Below are 21375 nucleotides of genomic sequence, written 5' to 3'. Positions count from 1 at the left end.
GGAAACAGAACCTGGACTGGGTCACAGCTGAGCCACAAAGAGGAAAGCAGGTCTACAGAAGAGTCAGTGGCATGGCTTGCCAGGGGCTGGATGAGGCTCCAGTGGGCAGTGAAATTGCAGGCAGGCAGCAACAACAGCTTAAGAGAGTCCTTAGAAGTGAATTCTTACCTCAACAGCATCACAAAATTGTAGAGTTGGAAGGGACCAAGATGGTCATCTTGTCCAACCTCCTGCAATGCAGGAATCTTTTCCCCGAGGTAGGATTTGAACCCACAACCCTGAGATTAAGAATCTCATGCTCCACCAACTGAGCTGTTTACATACAGGCTTGGAGACTGACTGTTTTTGCAGCCTGGACAGTTCTCTTCATCCAAATGGATCCTAACTTTCTTTTCTTTCTTTTTTTAGCCTCTTCAACTCTTGGCTTTCATCTCAGTGTAGGCAGACCTTTGGTCTCATAATGGTAGTGCTTATATGTCAATCCATAAGGTAAGGTAAGGTAAGGTAAGGTAAGGTAAGGTAAAGGACCCCTGGATGGTTAAGTCCAGTCAAACGCGACTATGAGGTGCAGCGCTCTTCTTGCTTTTCAGGCCGAGGGAGTCAGTGACAGCTTTCGGGGTCATATGGCCAGCATGACTAAACTGCTTCTGGCGCATGGAGGACTGTGACAAAATACACAGAAATGCTGTTTACCTTCCCGCTGCAGTGGTACCTATTTATCTACTTGCACTGGTATGCTTTTGAACTGCTAGGTTGGCAGAAGCTGGGACAGAGCAACGGGAACTCACCCCATCACATGAACTGCCAACCTTTTGATCAGCAAGCCCAAAGGGCTCATTGGTTTAGACCACAGCGCTGACCGCATCCCTGCAATTCAGTTCACAGATGTTCCCAAACCCAGATGTTCCCAAACACAGATGTTCCCAAACCCATCATGGTTGCCTGGCAAGGATTATTACTTACTGTAAGTGACCAAGACAGGGGTTATATTATATACAGATTGGTACTGACGGGCCTACTCAGGTCCTTAAAGAAATTGCCTAGCAAATCCATGTCTGCCCTAGAGCAAAGGTGGCAAACCCAGGGGCTGAATGCAACCTTCCAGACCTCTCTGCCTGGCCCTTGGAACTCTCCCCAGGCCCCATCTTTCATTGGCCCTGTTTTGCACCCTGCTTGAGTGTTTTTGCCAGGCTGGAATGCTGCCCATGAAATTCAGTGAAGCCTCTTGCTTCCCTGGATCGAGGCTAGAAATGGGTATGTGGGTGTTGGTGGGTGTGTAAACTAGGGTTGCCATACGTCCAGAATTTCCCAGACATAGCCGGGATTTGGTCATTGGTCTTGGAGCTGAATTGCCTGGGGAAATCTGGACGTATGGCAACCCATGTCGGAAATGTAGAATATGGCAAATTTCATTAAGAAAAGCTCTAAAAGCCAGTGTGGTGTAGTGGTTAAGAGCGGTAGTCACGTAATCTGGGGAACCGGGTTCGCGTCTCCGCTCCTCCACATGCAACAGCTGGGTGACCTTGGGCCAGTCACACTTCTTTGAAGTCTCTCAGCCCCACTCACCTCACAGAGTGTTTGTTGTGGGGGAGGAAGGGAAAGGAGATTGTTAGCCGCTTTGAGACTCCTGAAGGGGAGTGAAAGGCGGGATATCAAATCCAAACTCTTCTTCTTCTTCTTCTTCTTCTTCTAAAACTCCACCCACTTTTTTATCTGACACTGCCCACCACTGGAATGTGGCCCTTGGAAGCTTGCCCAGAAGGAAATGTGGCCCTTGGGTTGGGAAAGTTTTCCCAACCCTGCCCCAGAGGGAGCACTGAGCCTCTGCTTTTGGCCTTTTGTGACCAAACTCCCCTCTTCATTTGCTGGTGGGCAGGGAAATAAAAAGGGGCCTGTCCCTGGGTGCTCTAGGACTTCACACCTGGGGTCTGGAGACCACCAAGATTTTAGCACCTGGCAAAATTACTTCCTGCCAACTCTACCTGAGGCTGACCTGGTGGGTGGAGGAATCCAGCCGACCCCATCATTCTGCAGCTGAGCGTTTAATGGCTCCATCCTTTCAGCACTGCACGCAATTCAATTAAACTTGCCCTGGCTCTTCCCTGACTCACCACCATTTCCAATGGCAACACAAATATTAATTACAACACAAAAACCTGCATTAATGTAACACCGAGGTTATTCATTAAATGCCGAAGAGTCAAGCAATAAACACGCACGGGGGCTCACACATGTTAACAAAGAGGAATTGGTGCTCCAGGAGGTCGGAGTGGCAGAAGAGCGTTGCCTGCACTGAGGAATCTTTGAATGCAAGGAGGGATCGGGAGCCTTGCAGGAACAGGGTGACTACCTAGGAGAGTGAGGGGCAGCCAGGCCAGCACAGCCATTATGGCACACAAGGGACCAGTGGCGTTCAGTCCAGCCCCCATCCTCACTTCTTTGCCTTCCAGCACCCAGGCAAAAGGCTTCCTGATAGCACACCATGACTGGGCTCACACAAGCATTTCACAGAATCATAGCACTAAGAAGGAACCCCAGGGATCATCTAGGCCAACCCTCTGCAGCACGGGTATTTCACATCCCATCTATCAAACCCTCCACATGTTTTAGCCAAGGGGAACCAAACCAGCACAGGAAAGAACAGATTCTCTCCCTCCTCCCTTTAAAAAGTATTGTGCCACACTTCTGAACTTGCCCATGCTGTGCTTGCAAGTGCATCTTGGGAGATCACCCATAACCAATGCTACACACCCATTCCCCATCCCAGAGTCTTCACGGCTCCTGCCTTCAGAGGCTTGTATTATTCTATTTTACTGATTGGAAAGCATCTCTGTCCCACTGCTCCATGCTGGGACATGAGAAAACAAAACAGCAACTTATTGCCAACGTAGCAATATAAATAAATACAGATCAGAAAATATATGAAGCAGAACAGCAGGCGGTAATGAACAAATGCCAGGGTAAAGAAATACGTTTTTACATTGGCAGTGGAACATAAGATTGTAAGATAAGCCTGCTGGATCAGGCCAATAGCTCATCTAGTCCAACATCCTGTTCTCACAGTGGCCAAACAGATGCCCCAATGGGAAACCTGCAAGCAGGATTCAAGCACCAGAGCCCTCTCCTTTCCTGTGATTTCCAGCAACTGGTATTCAGAAGCAATGCTGCCTCCAACTGTGAAGGCAGAGCCCAACCACCATGGCTAATAGCTCACCAGGGCAGATGCCGACAAGAAAAGATGCCATGCTATAACTGGGGTGCCTGGCCAGTGATGGGAGGTGTGACGCCCCTCGGTCTGTGTCACCATTAAGAAAAAGAGGTCAGAATAGGCCAGTATATATGTGGACTGTCCCTGGATGAAGTGACTTTTCTTCTTTCAGTTCTCAAAGTTCTTAACCTAGCTCAAATATGTCATCTGAACTAGCCAGATGTTTAACTAATAATCAAATACCATTAACCCATCATCTAAGAAACAAGAATTTAGAGCTGTCTTGCCCCAAAATGACAACTAGACATTCTGTTTTGGCTACTGTAACCTTGGTTTATGGAGCCATTTGGTGCCTAGCTTATATCTCTGAGTTTCTAACACTGCCTGGGGGCCAGATAGGAAGGCTTAGAGGGCCAGCGTTGGTACCCAGGCCCAGGGCTCCCCACTCCTCATCCAGACATGATATCACTGCTTTTTAAAAGTGATGCCTCAGCTCTGGACTTGCTGCCGAGACCCCAGGGACAGTTCAGTTCACGTCAGCGCGCACCCAGCGATGATGTGAGACCTACTTCTGTGGACCAAAAAGAGTGCAAAGCAGCCCTTGGTATGAAACTTTAACAAACCTTAATGGAGAGCCTAACAACATTTGCTCTAACATCATCTGTACAATTTAGGAGCAATAAAGCATCAGGCCCAAGTCTGCACAAATAAGCTTTCAGCTCAGGTTGCAAAGTTCAGCCCATTAAACAAGGCCAGCCATCACCTCCCTGCAATGAGTAATGATGCCGAATAGCATTTAGAGAGATAAAAACCCTTTTTGCATAGGAATGAGCTGCGTGACTCGCTGGATCTTCCAGCTCTGTGGCCGGAGGTGCTGCTTTGCCAACGAAGTCGTGGCTCCAGGCACTCCTCTCTGGCGCTTTGATTTGTTCAGACTTCCAGAGGATTTTGAGCTGAGTAAGGAACCTTGGCTCCTCTTCATCTAGGTGTGCGCAGAGGGTGCCCATAGCATCAGACATGCCCCTTTTCATCCGCAAAGGGGCTGGCTGATGAAGTTCAGGCACTGCACAGCTCCACAGACCCCCCCCCTCTCCCCACTTCCATCCAAAGGCAACTGCTGGGAATTATCATGGCTGTGTGTTCATGCATGCATACACAAACCAGCATACATTTTCCCACTGTACATCTGACAAAGAAAGAGAAGACTGGTACAAAAGCTTTCTTTGACAACCAAGCAAACTGACACTGTGACAAGTTTTCAGAAATGCCAAATTTTCAGAGCAAGGCAGCAATGCATTAGTAATGGCACTGGGCTGAAATTGCTGAGAATGTTCTCAAAATACAGTCATGTAAACAGAAATAATAACAGTCCTTCTCCTCCAGCCATTTACCTGCAGTGGCAGTGAGCGCGCCTGCCTCTTCACTTATGCTCCTCTCTCAGTGAAGTCATAATGTAGCATAAAGCTGATTGGCTACATACCCTCATGACATTGGCCCTTTCATGGTGTGATCCCCAATTGGCTGGGATCAGCCAAGTGACTATTCCTGAGAACATGAAAGCAACACCAGCAGCAAAAAGCATCAATGAAGGTTTGATTAACCAGATTCAAGGCCTTTTCAGGAAAACTTCTTCCCCCTACCCTGCACTATTTCCAGTCAAACACAAGAGAATATTTGGTGCAGTCCTAGTAATTAACACATCAGTCTCCAAGATAATAGTGACAAGACAAATTGGCTCCTGTGATCTTATGCAAATAGGAAAACAAATCGTTAACCACTTTAGGACAGAGTGCTCTGGGCCCTTTGTTTGTTTATAGAGATTTGCTTGATCTTATTGTTTTAAAAGTTGTCTTAGGTCATCCTTCCTCAGCTTAGCGCCTTCCAGATATTTTGGACTACAATTCCCATCAGTCCCAGCTAGCCTGGCCATAAGATGGTCTGGTGGTTGGGAACACGCTCATGGTGGCTGGGGGCTGATGGGAGTTGTAGTTCAAAACATATGGAGGACAGCAGGTTGGAGAAGGCTGTACTAGGCCAGACACAGCTTTGGAGATGGAACCCAATGCAAAAGGTACCATAGACACTAGAATTCAACCTTGGACCAGCCCTTAGACCTGCCAAGGCCTCCTGGGTTTCTTGACTCCACTTCCAAACAGCTCCAGCAAAGTGGATTTCACAAGCTGACAACTCTATTTCTTCTGGAAGGGGCACTTCTTGTGTGACATCATCATACCTATGCAGGGAGCAGCAGGACAGACAGAGAGCCCCAATTTTAGCAAAAGCCAATTTCATTTTACTTTAAAAAAAATGGTGGGGGTGCATGACTCTCTAATAGCACAGACATAAGAGGAGGAAGTGGTGGCAACTCCATCGCTACCTTCCTCTAGACTTCTCACATACCCAGAAATGGACCAGCAGCCAGCATGGAAAGGAGCATTCAACGCGGTTGATGATATCACCCAAAGCACCTACAAATCCAGTCGCTCTTAAGTATGAGAGAGAGCCAGTGTGGTGGTCAGTGGGGGATCGTGGGCCAGTTACAGCCTCTCAACCTAACCTACTTCACAGGGTTGTTGTGAGGATAAAACAGAGGGGAGATAAGTATGTACACCACTTTGTTGGATGAAATGTGGGATGTAAATGTAGTAGTAGTAATAGTAATTCTAGAAGAAGCAGGTGGTTCCTGGAAGACCAACCAGGAATCTGTTCAATTCAATGGGATTGGATTGAGTGCAGTGGGATTTTTCTCACTCTGCATGGGAAAGACACCCTCTTGAAATAGCAAACATCAAATCAGAGGGATGCTCCATAAGAAAGGAATAGGAAGGAAAAAGTGATGGCAAACACACCAAGACATCCAAAAGAGTAGCAGAGGCTTCCCTGGATTAAGGATGGATAGTGTAATGTGTATGGGTTGCTCGTGCGTAAGTTGCCGCCTCTCCAGGCTTTGTTGCCTTGCTAAACCTTTCAGTCTGGGCAGCCCTTCACTTTGTGGCTGCCTCAGTCGCTAGCAGAATCCGTCAGTGGGCGTTTCTTAAATCTTTTCCAACATAAAAGTTGTTTGACACCCAGTCTCCTCCTACTCTCTCTGCGCGGAAGTCTTCTGCGCAGGGTGGGCGTGGGTAGCGGAGGACCCGTGCTCTCCCCGCTGGTGTCCGGTGAAGAGTCCTGGAGCCCTCTCGCCGATTCCCCCATCAGCCCCTCTATATCCCTGGTGTTGCGCTGATTTGCTTCCCCATCTGCGGAGCTGCCTCTCTCCCTGCTGGGCCCCTCTCCAGCATCATTTGAGAGCCTTCCCTCCGCCTCTAGTTCCGATGTCAGTTCCCTGACAGATAGGGACAGAGATTTCCTTGTAGCATTTCTGACTCACTCACCTAAAACTATTGAGCCTGGAAGCAGGGTGTAATTCAGGCAGGGCACTTCCCTTGTGGGTGGCAGCAAGGATCTGCACAGCAGTTACGGCAACTGTTCTCTGGGTCAGTGCCGGAATGGGGCTTGCCTGGGCTTGTGAGATGAAGACACTCTCAGCCCAAGTGAGCCTCCCACATCTACACTGTGGGCTGAAGCCTTTAGCCTGATATCGATCCTTTCTCAAAATGGATTGGAAAGCCATGGCCCTGTTTGGTGACCCAATCCTATAGCTTGTCTCCTTCTTCCCTGGTCTGGGTCCTTTCCTGTAGGCCCCTTCAGCCAACAGCACACCCTAAGGCACCCGGTAAAACACCTAATGAAAATAAGTGGCTGAGGCGTGTTAAACGTACGTGCTGAGAGGTCCTGAATGAGGCTTGGATTCATTTAGTTCAAATAAATAGTCGGGAAATTAGCCAAAAGGGGAGAGAGCTGACTTTGCATGCAAAATAGGGCAGGATCGATGCCTGGCTGTATCCTCTGAGGGAACAGCCCATCGTCAATCAAAGACCTCCTCCAGGAGAGCCAGAGAACCATCTGGAAGCTACCAGCCCTTTTTTTGGGGGGGGGGAGAGCTTACACAGCTTAAATGGAGCTGGAGGGACACACCAAACTCTTCCATGGAAGGACTGGTGGACTCCCCAAGGAGGAGGTTGCACCAGGCAGACAGGTGGAACTGTGGGGCCTCTTTAGGAAGCTGGGATTGAGGCAGGGACTATTTTATTCCTGGAAGGGGCCTCCCTGATCTCGGCAAACAGATCTCTCTCCTCTGTTCTATGACTTTGCATGCCAGGGGCATGATGAAGGGTCAACACTGTGCCTAGGTGCTGGAGACCACCAGCCCTAACCCATTAGCAGATTCACTGCGTACTTAAATGGACCAGTTGTTAGCTCTTCCATCCTCATCACAAAACACACCCTGCACACCACTTCCATATGACCACACACCCTTCAGTCAGCTCTTTCCCTGAAGAATGCACACAAAAACACACGTGAGCCCACACTTTTTGTTGGTGGCGGAGGTAGAACTCCAGACATGGAAGAGGGTTATATATTACCCAAGCATGTAGACTTTATGCTATCTTACTCAGTTGAGTATCTTGACCAACAGAGAAGATGATGCCATTTATATCCCTTTCTGCACATGGCACCCTCCATATATTTAGGACTACAACTCCCATCAGACCCAGCCAGCATAGCCTAGTTGGGGAAGGATGGTCAGGTGCAGAGGCCGGAGCCTCAGGCCTGAGGGCCAAATGTTGGTCTCTATCTGGTCCTTGGGACTCTGCCAAGACCACCACCTCTCTCCTAGCCACCCCCTCTTTTGCCAGGCCACACCCCTCACTGCCCTTGCTTCACATCCCCCTTGAGTGTTTTGTCAGGCTGAAATGTGCCAAATTGGGCTCTGGCCTTGCCTCGTGCTTGCCTGTATGAAGGACAGAGAGGGTATGTGTGAAGAAACTAGCCTCCTTTACAAAGGTAAAATTTACATCTGTTGCTTCACCCACTTTTGCCTTGGGCCCCACCCATCACTGGCATGTGGCCCTCAGAATGTTGCTCAGAAGAGAATGTGGCCCTTGGGCTTTAAAGGGTTCCCCACCCCTTATCTAGTGGGATTCCAACTCTCTTTGTCTGGCTTGACTTTGTGGGTGTCTTTGCTGCTCACCTCTCAGCCCCCTCCCCTCAAAACTGCACATGCACCACAGCCTTGAAGGCACACATGGTTTTAACGCCTACAATGAATTTTAGGTACACTCTTCTCCTGTTTATGTAGCAAAATAAATTCTTCAGAGAAGCTGGCACACTTCATGGGAGAGCTTGTGGAGGTAAATACCTTCATTTGCATAAAATGTGCCTGGCGATTGTAATGCTGAAGTCATAAAGAGCTGAGGGGTTTATGATCCATACTTTGATGCTTGCAGGATGTAAAATCTGACATGACGGAGGGAGGAGAGAGAGACAACATTTACCAAACTGGTTCTAAGGAAAGGGGAAAATGGAAGATTTACAGAAATAGCCAATTCTTTTTATATAACTACAAATTCTGTCTTCATCTTTCAAAAGAGTTTTCCTTTTTTTAAAAAAGGAAGGGGGTTCTTTCTACCACTTTTGAGATAAATTACATTGAAAGGAAACAGCAGCGTTAAGCATGGAACAAGATTGAAATGAAGAGTTCCCAGGATGAAGACTGTGGGAAGGAGAAGGGTCTGCAATGGGCAGGTTTGTCCCCAGGAGCTCAGATTCCTCTGAAGGTGCAGAAGGTTTTGCAAAGCCTGCTGCAGCATGACAGCCTTCTGGTGCCTGACAGAAGCCAAGAGGAAAGGTGTGCAGGAGGATCCCAGCAACATCATAGAATCATAGAACTGTATGATTCTATGGAAGAGTTGGAAGAGACCCCATGAGCCATCTTGTTCAATCCCCAGCAATGCAGGAATCACAGCTAAACTATATCTGACTGATGGCCACCCAACCTCTCTTGACAAACCTCTAATAATAATAATAATAATAATAATAATAATAATAATAATAATTTATTATTTATACCCCGCCCATCTGGCTGGGCCTCCCCAGCCACTCTGGGTGGCTTCCAAAAGAATATTAAAATGCTATAATACATCAAACATTAAAAGCTTCCCGAAACAGGGCTGCCTTCAGATGTCTTCTAAAAGCCTGGTAGTTGTTGTTCTCTTTGACATCTGGTGGGAGGGTGTTCCACAGGGAAGGCGCCACTACCAAGAAGGCCCTCTGCCTGGTTCCCTGTAACTTGGCTTCTCGCAGTGAGGGAACCGCCAGAAGGCCCTCGGAGCTGGACCTCAGTGTCCGGGTAGAACGATGGGGGTGGAGACGCTCCTTCAGATATACTGGACCAAGGCCGTTTAGGGCTTTAAAGGTCAGCACCAATACTTTGAATTGTGCTCGGAAACGTACTGGGAGCCAATGTAGGTCTTTCAAGACCGGTGTTATGTGGTCTCTGCGGCCGCTCCCAGTCACCAGTCTAGCTGCCGCGTTCTGGATTAGTTGTAGTTCCCGGGTCACCTTCAAAGGTAGCCCCACATAGAGCGCATTGCAGTAATCCAAGCGGGAGATAACCAGAGCATGCACCACTCTGGCGAGGCAGTCCGCAGGCAGATAGGGTCTCAGCCTGCGTACCAGATGGAGCTGGTAAACAGCTGCCCTGGACACAGATTTGACCTGTGCCTCCATGGACAGCTGTGAGTCCAAAATGACTCCCAGGCTGCGCACCTGATCCTTCAGGGGCACAGATACCCCATTCAGGACCAGGGAATCCTCCACACCTGCCCGCCTCCTGTCCCCCAAAAACAGTACTTCTGTCTTGTCAGGATTCAACCTCAATCTGTTAGCCGCCATCCATCCTCCAACCGCCTCCAGGCACTCACACAGGACCTTCACCGCCTTCACTGGTTCTGATTTAAAGGAGAGGTAGAGCTGGGTGTCATCTGCATACTGATGAACACCCAGTCCAAACCCCCTGATGATCTCTCCCAGCGGCTTCATGTAGATGTTGAAAAGCATGGGGGAGAGGACAGAACCCTGAGGCACCCCACAAGTGAGGGCCCAGGGGTCTGAACACTCATCCCCCACCACCACTTTCTGAACAAGGCCCAGGAGGAAGGAGCGGAACCACTGTATAACAGTGCCCCCAGCTCCCAGCCCCTCAAGATGGTCCAGAAGGATGTTATGGTCGATGGTATCAAACGCCGCTGAGAGATCCAGCAGAACTAGGAAACAGCTCTCACCTTTGTCCCTAGCCCGCCGGAGATCATCAACCAGTGTGACCAAGGCAGTTTCAGTCCCATGATGAGGCCTGAATCCCAACTGGAAGGGATCCAAATGGTCTGCTTCTTCCAGGCGTGCCTGGAGTTGTTCAGCAACCACTCGCTCAATCACCTTGCCCAAGAATGGAAGATTTGAGACTGGGCGATATTTGACTATCGTGGCCGCATCTAAAGATGGTTTTTTAAGAAGCGGTTTAATAACCGCCTCTTTCAGTGGGTCTGGGAAGGCTCCCTCACGGAGGGAAGCATTCACCACCCCACGAAGCCCATCGCCCAGTCCTTCCCGGCTAGCTTTTATAAGCCAGGATGGGCAAGGATCAAGGAGACAAGTGGTTGGTTTCACTCGTCCAAGCAGCCTGTCCACATCCTCGGGGGTAACAGATTGGAATTGATCCCACACAACTTGACTAGACAGGACTCTAGGAAGGAGAGTCCACACTTTTCAAGGGAGTCCACTCCACTGATGAACAGCTCTGACCATCAGAAAGTTCTTTCTAAGGTTTAGTCAGAATGACCTTTCTTGCCATTAGTTTGGGTCCTACCAGCAGAAAACAAGCTTGCCCCATCTTCCATGTGAAGGCCCTTCAGATATTTGAAGACGGGTATCATATTGCCTTCTCCAGGCTAAACATTCCCAACTCCCTCAGCTGTTCCTCACATGTCCAGCATTCTGTCCTTACAGTGGTCAAACAGATGTCTCTTCTAGGAATCCCACAAGTGGAAAGCACTCTCCCCATCTGCAATTCCCAGCAATGGGTATTCAGAGGCATTTACTTCTTCCAGGTGTTTTGGGTGACAGCTCTCACTACCACACACTGGCTCACTTAGATGAAGGAAAGCTGCTTCCAGTAGGGTGACCAGAAGTGGCTAAGGGGGCAGAACCTTCTCTCCACTGATTTCCTCATTCCACAGCAGTGGTTTTAGACCTGCATGGGAAATATGCAAGATCATGCATAGCTCTAAATTATTCCCATTTTGCAGATGAGGAACAGAGGCTAGGAGAATGATAGATAGACTGATCTTTGAGGGGCAATGGCCAAGAATGGGTAGAGGGGTTCAAGGCTCCCAAATCAAAGCCTACCTCTGCATCCACCAGACCTCAGTAGCTCTCATGGGGTGTGGAGTGGGACGGAAGCAGGTGTCTCAAATCTTTATGTGGAAAGGGCTGCAGGTACCCCATTGGCACATAATGCTAAAGATTTGCAGCAGGCAAAAGGGCCAGCCTGTCTCCTGCATGGCTGGAATGAGGCAGAGGCCATGGACTATGGGACCCACCAGTAGGGGAGGTCCCCAGGTGGCACCATCCTCAGGCACCTCCTTTCAGTGGGTTGGGAAATCTCTTTCAACCTGAGGGCCAAATTTCCTCATGGGCATGATCCAGGAGCCACATGCCAGTGTTGGCAGGGTAACAGGTGTGACTATACTGTAGCTGCAGTTCATCCATGCAGGGCACAGAGCTCCCTTAAGTGTACATCTCTCTACCCAGGCAAGCAGGATTGTGACAATCCAAGGACACATTCCAGGCAGGCAGGGACACTGGAGGAGCATGTGGAGCAGGACCAGGGATTGGACATGGTCTGGGAAAAGTCCACAAGGCTACAGAGAGGGCCTGGAGGTCTGCACTACAGCCCCCTTGCCCACTCCTTGAAGATCTAAGGCAAGAGGCAAGTCCCCAGCTCCTTACAGCCTAATCTTTACAGCAGCAGGCGGAAAGGGCTTGGATAACAGGATGAAGGTTAAAACTTTGGATAGCAGAAATAAATTGCCAATGAAACTTTGGGGGTCATTGGGGACTCCATGCAATACATTACAAAGAGGATAGAAAAGCAGATTTCAAAGAAGATTTTAAATTACGGTGGCCCGCTGCCTATTTATGTAGTGCCAGCAAAATTATAATATCCACAGTGAATGCTCGAGGAAGTTTGATGGTGTGTGTCCCTCCGCTGGATTCGGTGCTAAAAGCTTAGCTGTTCATTCATACTCATACCCTTCTCAATTCATTGAAACCACTTCAAGCAAAAATCATTTGAAAGAAATTACCACTGCACCATGAGCAGTGAAAAATGTCCCACATGAGCCCCACCAGCCCCAAAAGCAATAAAATTTCTGCTGAAGTGCACAGTATAATAACTCAGGGAAAAAAGGGGGAAGGTCCCCATGACAACAAGAGGAAGGAAGAAAGCCACAGAGCAACTCAGGAGATTCAGTCCTCCCTCCATACAAGGTGTCACCAATTTGTGCTGCCGCGTGCCGCCGCCACAGCTCTCACTTGGAGCCTTCAAGGCCTTCGCCTCCAGTTCTCCTAGGAAGCAAGTCATTTGGTTGTTTCCAGGGAGCAGTGAATGCTGCTCTTTCTGAAGCAGGCAAAGGGCATGGAAGGGGCCCTGCTTTTTGCATATCTATAGACCCGTTAATTCACCTAACTGCACCCACTACTGACTTTCCTGTTGCCTAAACCAGAGAATAGTCTTTTTATTTAGTGCATGACTATTCCGCCCTTTTGGAAGAAAAGCAATGACAAACCTAGCATCTTAAAAAGCAGAGACACCACCTTGCCAACGAAGGTCCGTATAGTTAAAGCTATGGTTTTCCCAGTAGTGATGTATGGAAGTGAGAGCTGGACCATAAAGAAGGCTGATCGCTGAAGAATTGATGCTTTTGAATTATGGTGCTGGAGGAGGCTCTTGAGAGTCCCATGGACTGCAAGAAGACCAAACCTATCCATTCTTAAGGAAATCAGCCCTGAGTGCTCACTGGAAGGACAGATCCTGAAGCCGAGACTCCAATACTTTGGCCACCTCATGAGAAGAGAAGACTCCCTGGAAAAGACCCTGATGCTGGGAAAGATTGAGGGCACAAGGAGAAGGGGACGACAGAGGACGAGATGGTTGGATAGTGTTCTTGAAGCTACCAGCATGAGTTTGACTAAACTGCGGGAGGCAGTGGAAGACAGGAGTGCCTGGCGTGCTCTGGTCCATGGGTTCACGAAGAGTGGGACACGACTAAACGACTAAACAACAACAACAACAATTCTGCCCTTCCTCCTGTGGGAGCCTATGAATGATGGAGTAGGAGGTGCAAGGGGCGTGAAAATGGGTGCCTGCTACACACTCAAGGTTCCTCTCACAGTCGCAAAAAAGGGAGCAGGAAAGCCAAATTGGACATGCAGCTCAGCCCACATGTGAAATTTCAGATTTCCAATTGGGTGAAGCTTCTTTTGGCCAGTTAGGAACTCATTGAGCTATCTCTACTGCAGTCCCAAAACCTTGGTCACTGCCCATAAGTGTCTTTGGCATGACATGTCCCAAACCTTGGTCACTGCCCATAAGTGTCTTTGGCATGACATGTGCCATACTGGGACAACAAATAAGCCCTAAGATTATCTAACTCAGAAATTAAGACAGCCAGGGCCAGCTGGCTGGGGCTGATGAGTGTTGTAGTCAAAAACCCCTGGCTCCACGTAGGGGACAGGGGCAATTCTGGCCCAACTGCACTGGCTGCCAATTAGTTTCAGGGCCTAATTCAAAGTGCTGGTTCTGACCTGTAAAGTCTTAAATAGCTCAGGGCTGCAATACCTCAAGGACCACCCCTCTCCAAATGAACTGACTAGGATCCTGCTGAGATAATCTGAGGCCCTTCTTTGTGTGCCCCCTCCATGAGAGGTCTGGAGGGTGGCAACACGAGAATGGGCCTTTACTGCAGTGGCTCCCTACTTGTGGAACGCTCTTCCTTGTAAGACTCAACAGGCACCTTTGTTACATATATGTCAGTGCCAGGCAAAAGCATTCCTCTTCTCCCAGACCTTTGGCTAATTAAACAATCTATGGCCTTTTAAACTGTGTATGGGGGGATTATTGTTTTTGTTTGCTATTATGTTATGTATTCGTTGTCTTTTTATATTGCAAACTACCCCGTGGTCTTCAGATGAAAGGTGGTAGAGAAACTTTAATCATCATCATCTGTTGGCATTGTGTCTGGTTGCCCATTCATAAGCAAGGCACAAGGGGAACAACCTTCCCCTGCAGCTGGTGTTCTTCAAAGCATGGGCCCTGGCAAGGTCATGGCCAATAGGTTGGAAGTTTGGTTGCAACTCAGCTTTCAGAAGAGGGCATGGCATGGGGTTAAGACAGATAAAGCGAGGGACCTCCACATTCCTAGAATATCCTTGTACAGTGGTACCTCGGGTTACATACACTTCAGGTTACATACGCTTCAGGTTACAGACTCCGCTAACCCAGAAGTAGTACCTCAGGTTAAGAACTTTGCTTCAGGATGAGAACAGAAATCGTGTGGCAGTGGTGCAGCGGCAGCGGGAGGCTCCATTAGCTAAAGTGGTGCTTCAGGTTAAGAACAGTTTCAGGTTCAGAACGGACCTCCGGAACGAATTAAGTACTTAACCCGAGGTACCACTGTACCTTTAACCTGCCACCTGTCTCTACAGACTTGCTGTTTAGACTGATGCAGTGTATCTTAAGTTGCATTATGCTTACAACCTCCACCTCCTGCTTCTCTCTTGGACCCAAAGATGAGTTGGTCCTTAGATGAGGAGACCTCACTGAAAGGAGCCCCACCCTAGCATCACCTTGAAGAAAAAAGGTGGGATCAAAAGGTAATAAGTAAGAGCAGGGATGCACATGTGTTTCCATGGATCTTTGGGGCAGTTTGTTTTCCTCCACAGCTCAAGACATGCTCAGCGCAACGGATCCACGATGCACCTGAAAGCCCCCCCCCCCCCAGCGATACGGAACAGCACTCAGCAGGAGCCAAGAAAATCAATAGCCCTTCCCAAAGATATAAGAAGCGAGCGGATATAGAACACACCTTCCCCCTCCAGACGCACAAGAAGCATCCGCCAAAACGCAGGAACTGCCAAGGGGTTGGAATGGTTTATATCACCAGGCAGGAAGAAAAACACACTGCCCCAGTGCAGATGCTTTCAAAATCTCTCCCATGTTAACAGGAAGGAGCAGGCGTTGCGGATGCCAGCTCTCCTGGCTGCTGAGAGCCCAAAGGCTTCCAAGTCTGTCCTGCAGCCCAACCCATCAAAGGGGGCCTGCAGAAAATGGACTCCATTTCGCAACCGCACCCACTGCATTTCTATGTTTATGACTATATTCAAGGTAAATTATCCAGTCAATGAATGAGAGAGTCATTCAGTGAGCCAAGCACACAGAGTCCGCGAAGCAGCATTTCAGGGACTAAGGACTGGTTGAAGCAAGCTTTCAGATCGCACAGGGTTATTCTTTAAGACTGAAGGCTTGGAGGAAAGAGATGTCCTTGTGCCAGGCAGGGGTGGCACTTGCCCAGTTTTGTATGACGAACTTCTGTAGTTGTTGCTGATATAGCAAACAGAAAGGGTAAAAGGTTTTTTTTTTAAAAAAAAAAAAGCCAGCTTACATTAACAAGAAGAACTTCCCATCTGTTCTAATTTAAACAAATAGATTAATATAAGAAGTCCATATGTCCAAATAGGCATCTCAATGAGAGTGATGATTATAAGCTGTAGAAAGGGCAGGGAGATTTTCTGACCCCTGAGTAGGAGATGGTGAAGAGTGTGTCTTTCTGGCCTCACAGCAGAAGTTTCTTGGTCACCATAAAGGCAAGCAATATATATTTTTATTTTTGTTGTCCTCATACCACAAGGATGTAATTCAAGTGCAGGTGAACACTCCCAAATACTAGGGATTTCTGCAAAACAAATAATTAATCTCTTACCAGAAAGAAGATGCCACAGAACATGCCCACATCGGAGAGCATTATGTCACCAGTGTCTATCAGAAGTAGCCAATTCCTTCCTGTAGAGACAGTGTGGAGCCCAACATACCCAAAGTATCAGGATGGACTCTGCTGCTACATGTGCAGAGCTTTCATTCACGAAGCTGCTCTGCTCTATTGGGTGGTATCAACCACGAGGCAAAAGGGACCATCACACAGCAGAGCCTTCTGTGCAGATAACTCAGGACTGTCATCAGTCAGCAAGCACTTGGGCCTCCAAAACAGAGAGTTGTGTAGGCAGCTGAACTGATTGTCTTTTATTCTGCTCTTGAGTCATTCCCCCTCTGCCTATTGCAACCATCCTCTCCTAATTCATGTTCTCCACCTGGAAGCAACCTCAAGTGACTCCTACCATGCACACTTTCCCCTCCTCACCAAAATCTGAGCTGTGGGTAAAGCAAATGCATGAAAACAGGCCACTGGAACAGACATCAAAACTGATTGCCGCAGCCAACCTCACTATTCTTGGGGTGCTCAATATGCAAGCTGGTAGCACACAAACACCTTGAGATGATTTTGAGTAACAAAACACTCTAGACGGGAAGCGTTGTAGCCAACTAAGTCCTACTCAGAGTAGACCCATTGAAATGTGTCTGTCTCAGCTTAGCCGTGAGTCAGTGGTGTAGCCCACCCACCTGCAAGTAAGGTTGATCCATTGCTCACATGTCCTTAGACTGACATAACCTGACAGGTAACTTTAGGATTAGTAATTAAAAAAACTGAAAAAGCAGTAGCTTGAAAGGAATCTGTTGCAAGTTTGCATCAGAAGAACAGGTCTTACACATTTAACTAGCTTTGAATTAAAAGGTTGTGCATCTTGAAAAGCTGTTTTGTGATATTATAGGCTGCGCAAATGTGAAAGAAAGAGCTAACATTTACCTCCTTTTTCAAATTAACCAAGTAAATGTATTTGTGCCATCATTTGGATGGTGTCTGCCAGTGTGTGCCTTTGCCTGTCCTTTCATTGGGGTGAAATGGGGTGGGGTGAGGGACCCTGTGACGTCTACCATGGGGCAACACTTTCTTGCAACAACCTTACTCAGTGTAACAACCTTCTAAGCAGGTTGTCTGGTGACAAGGAGGGTGGCGGGTGGCGAGGAGAGAATTATTAGAGGATACAGCCAGTTCTGCTTTATCACATACACTAAGAAGCAGCCTGTTAATATGCATGGGTGGCACCCCAGCTTAAATCCCTGGCCCAGGCATGACACTTTGGCACAGCAAGCCCAAGGCTCCCACAACCCTTGGAAAAGCATTGCCTGCCGAGAAAGGGACTCCATTGATTTCTCTGCAACGTGCAAGCAAAGCCATACAGACACAATCAGATATCTTAGACTCGGAGACACCCAATTATAATTGGCTCTGAACTGAACCGGATTAGCCACACACAGAGCAAATGACAGAGAATGTGGGATCAACAGCCTGGAGGAAGCTTGGTGTTCTCGTTGCCCAGGCGGGGCTGGGGGAGGGGAGGAGGAAGAGGAGGGGCCGGCTGCAGAGCCGATCAGGCAGCTTGTGGCTCCTCCATCCACTCCGTTGCGCAAGGAGAGCAAAGGGTCCTTCTGTGCAGCAGATCGGTGGAAGGGGTCTGGGGGCCGGAGTTGCAAACTACCATTCCGAAGAGATTCGCGCACGCCCGACAGAAAGACACGAGCCTCCCCTTTACATCTAAGGCCGGGAGAAAACCCTCCTGGAAACACCAACGGGAGCATCGTGTCACTGTAACGCTTCTTCCGGGGCACCCACCAATTGCTCCTGTTCTCGGATGCCCCAGAGGAAGACTTCAAGTTGCCCAAGAGAAGCGGGAGCTCAGGCACAGCTGCACCCGCGGAGGGTCTGGGTGCCCTGGACCCCTCTGGGGCATTCCCACGCACGCACCCCCAGCTGCAATTGCTGCTGCTGTTCTGGCACCATAATCGGTCTAAAACCTCTTTTCATGAGAAGGAAGCTATCGCCGAGCGAGCCCCCCAGGCGCCCCCCCCATTTCTGGCACTCGCAAAGCAGGAAGGCCCCAGAGCAAAGCCGCCTCTGTGGCCCCCGCCCGCAACAAACTGGCTGCCTCGCACTGGCCCTTCCATCCCATCTATTCATTATATTTCTTAATGAACTGCATGCACTTTGCCTTAAGTTTTATAGTGCCTTTTTATTTAAGCTTTCAAATATGTTGCGAGTCACATGGAGACCTTTGTGCGTAACAAGAGACTAACGAACTAAAGGTGATAAGAATAATTTACACTTCAGCAAAAACACATGAGGGAGGCGCTCAATAAAATGAAGCCTTGGCTATTTGAGGACGCCCCATCGGAGAGGGTCCCCATCCCTGCTCCTGCCCGCTCCTCTCACCTTTACAGCGCAGGCAAGTGGCTGCGGGGATCTCCTTTCCCATCAGCAACCCGGTTCTCCTCGGACTCCTCGGCACCTGAACAAGGCAGGCTTAGCGCTCAGGCACAGAAACCCGAGGGGCTGCTGAAGCCTTCAAATCTCCCTCAGAAAACTTGCCTAGAAGCGTAGAGTCCCTGCTCGACAGGGCGACACCTCGCGCGGAGCTCATAACTCTGCCCTCAGCCTGCCTTGAGGAATTTCTGCTTTCTGCCCCAGGAAGGGATTGAGAAGAGCCCGTTTTGGAGAGCGCACCTTGGACAGCATTTTATTGCAAAACCCGGTGGTGATGCTAATACAGTACTCAGAGCGTTTCAACACAAAGTTCTTATCCCAGGGGGTCAGGATTGAGTTTTCAGGGGTTCCCTTCAATTGCACAGGGCCACGGGGCCGCTTTCCAACCCCAAATTCGACCAGGTCTAGGACTTTGCTGCTCTTGGAACAGGGGTGAGTGGGAGGGTGGAACGCAGCATGACTTTGTTTGGGGACATCTCCGAAATATTGTGAACAGCTTTGAATAGCTGGACAATCTTCTTAAAATGAAAGGGACACGCGCAAGCGGCTCTCAGGAGGAGAGCTGAGCTGAGCTGAGCTGAGCTCCCCTGTGGCACTACAAGGACTCCTGACTCCCTAACTGCGTTTTGAGAAGCAAGGAGCCACCTGCGGCTCATGGGCAGGGAGAGTCGCTCCGGTCTTTTGGCCCGTCACAAGCTTTGCACTCGGCCCCCGGCTCTCCCAACCATTGCTGGTCCCTTCTCCACAACGGGGCGGCTTTCAGGACCATGGACAGCGCTGCGCAAACAAGCTCCGCGCCTCGCTTGCTTTGACACCCTTCCGCGGCGGGAGCGGCTCTCAGACCACATCACCTAGCCTCTCGGGGAGGTGGTCTTTTCCCAGCCTAGGTTCCTGGCTTGCAGGGTGGCACGTCTAAGCAAGTGGAGGCGAGAGGCTGCCCTAAAGCGCCGGGAGAGAACGAACTTTCTCCCTTGGGATTGCCATGCCAAGGGTGTAGGGCAACACGTGGCGGCAAAAGCCCCGCCACTCGCGAAGGTGAACTGCCCCAAGGAGAAATCGAACCCTCGGAGGCCAGATTCCTGTCCCGGAGGGACGGAGCCCGCCACCCACCACCCACCCAGGGCTAAGCTTGGTTCCGAAGGGGGCAAGCTCCAATCGCCCTGGCCTAGGGTCCTTTCGGCGACATGGACAGCCCCGCTTTCTGGCCACTACCAGGAGGCTCAAGGCCGGCCGCCGGAAAGTCCTAGCCATTACTTCGTGCCAGAGCAGAAAGGCCCCGTTTCAATCCGCGGCAGCATCTCCGGATCAGGCTGCTAAACGGACCCTGTCTGGATCACCGGAGATCCGCCGCCAGCCCGTGTGGACAATACTGAGTGAGGTGGACCCCCATGCTCGCTCTTCCTCGGTGCCAGCGCAACCTCTGGGCGCCTTTACCCGGCGAGTGCCCCCTTCCCGCGCCCGCGCGCTGCTCACCTGTACCAGTCGAGGCCCTTATCGTAGTTGCGGTCGAAGAAGTGGGGTTCGGTGCCCACGGCGCGGACGTCGGGGTGCGCTCGGAGCGCCTCCAGCAGGGCGCGGGTGCCCCCTTTCTTCACGCCGATAATGAGCGCCTGCGGCAGCCGCTTCTCCCCGTAGTCCGGCGTGGCGGTGGCAGCGGCGGCGGCAGCTTCGGAGCCCGCGGCGGCAGCAACGCTGGCGCTGCTACTGCTGCTGTCGCCGCCAACACCGAGGTCCCGGTCCGGGGCGCTGCTGGCTGAGGGTGGGTCTGTCTCGGTCCAGGCGCGGCTGGGCTCGGTGGCCTCGGAGACAGAGGGCGGCGAAGGGGTACGTAGCCACGCGGGGCTCCCGTTGCGCGGCGGAGGGGTGTCGGCGGCAGAGGGGCTGAGCGGGGAGCCCTGCGGGGCGAGCGGGGACGAGGGGAGGGCGCCGGGGCCGCCCATGAGGCTGTAGCAGGCGTAAGTGAGGCAGAGCGAGAGGCTGCACATGCAGAGCAGCTTGCGGGCGGGGGGGCCCTTAGGCGGGGGGGCCATGCCGCCTGCCCGTGCCCAGCCCCGGCCGCATCCTGTCAGCCGCCCGCCGGCCGCCGCCCCCCCGGCCGCACGGCCCGCCGCCGCCGCTGCTCCTGCTGCTGCTCCTGCCGGCCCCCGGCCCCCCAGCCGCCGCCTCTGCTCGGGGGGAGCCCCGCATGGCACAGCCGCCCGGGCGGGCCCCGCGTCTGCCCAGCCGAGGCTGCTGCTGCTCCTGCTGCTCCCGCTCCTGCTGCTGCTGCTTCCGAGCGAGGGAGTCCCCGACGAAAGTTTGTGCTGGGTGCTGAGCAGGAGGCGGGGCGGCGGCGGGGCGGGGCGGGACGAGGGAGGGAGGGATGGACGGAGGATGGACGCGGCGAGGGCTGTCTGCTGGGGCGGGGACGAAGCAGCGGGCCCGGCAGCTACTAGCTCCGGCAGCCCACCCAGAGAGCCCCTGACCTGCTGGGAAGGGTCTACCGGAGCTTTCTTGGCTAGCCCGGTCCCAAGAGGTGCCTACGGAGATGGAGGCTCAAAGACAGCCAGCCGCCTCCGCCTCCGAAGCCGGACGCAGTGAGGGAGTTCAGAGCCGTTTGCCTCTAGAATGGGGTACAGCTGGTCCCAAAGCGCCCAGCTTCTGCCTTTCGATTCGCTGGTTGGGTCGGACACGTGGCTTCCTCTCTGCCCCAGTTTCCCCCTTCGGAACAGCAGTGGCCTACCTGGCCTGGGTGCTCTGTGTGTGTTTGTGTGACGGAATTAGCGATGTCACCTCTGTGTGATGCGCCTATCT

At 50.9% G+C, this 21375-nt stretch overlaps 1 protein-coding gene across 1 annotated transcript in view; it reads right to left on the bottom strand.

Moving 5' to 3' along the window:
* The window catches only part of LOC310692795 (heparan sulfate glucosamine 3-O-sulfotransferase 4-like), a 93470-nt gene extending 72798 nt beyond the window's left edge, over positions 1-20672 (bottom strand). The window contains exon 1 of the mRNA XM_083474058.1: positions 20056-20672. Coding sequence (XP_083330184.1) covers positions 20056-20612 — 557 coding nt within the window. The 5' untranslated portion in view covers positions 20613-20672. The remainder of the gene's footprint in view (positions 1-20055) is intronic.
* Positions 20673-21375: the final 703 nt, after the last annotated feature.

Source organism: Podarcis liolepis (assembly GCF_965112155.1).
Source record: "Podarcis liolepis genome assembly, chromosome: 14".
NCBI lineage: Eukaryota > Metazoa > Chordata > Lepidosauria > Squamata > Lacertidae > Podarcis > Podarcis liolepis.
This window is presented reverse-complemented; position numbering and strand designations above follow the sequence as displayed.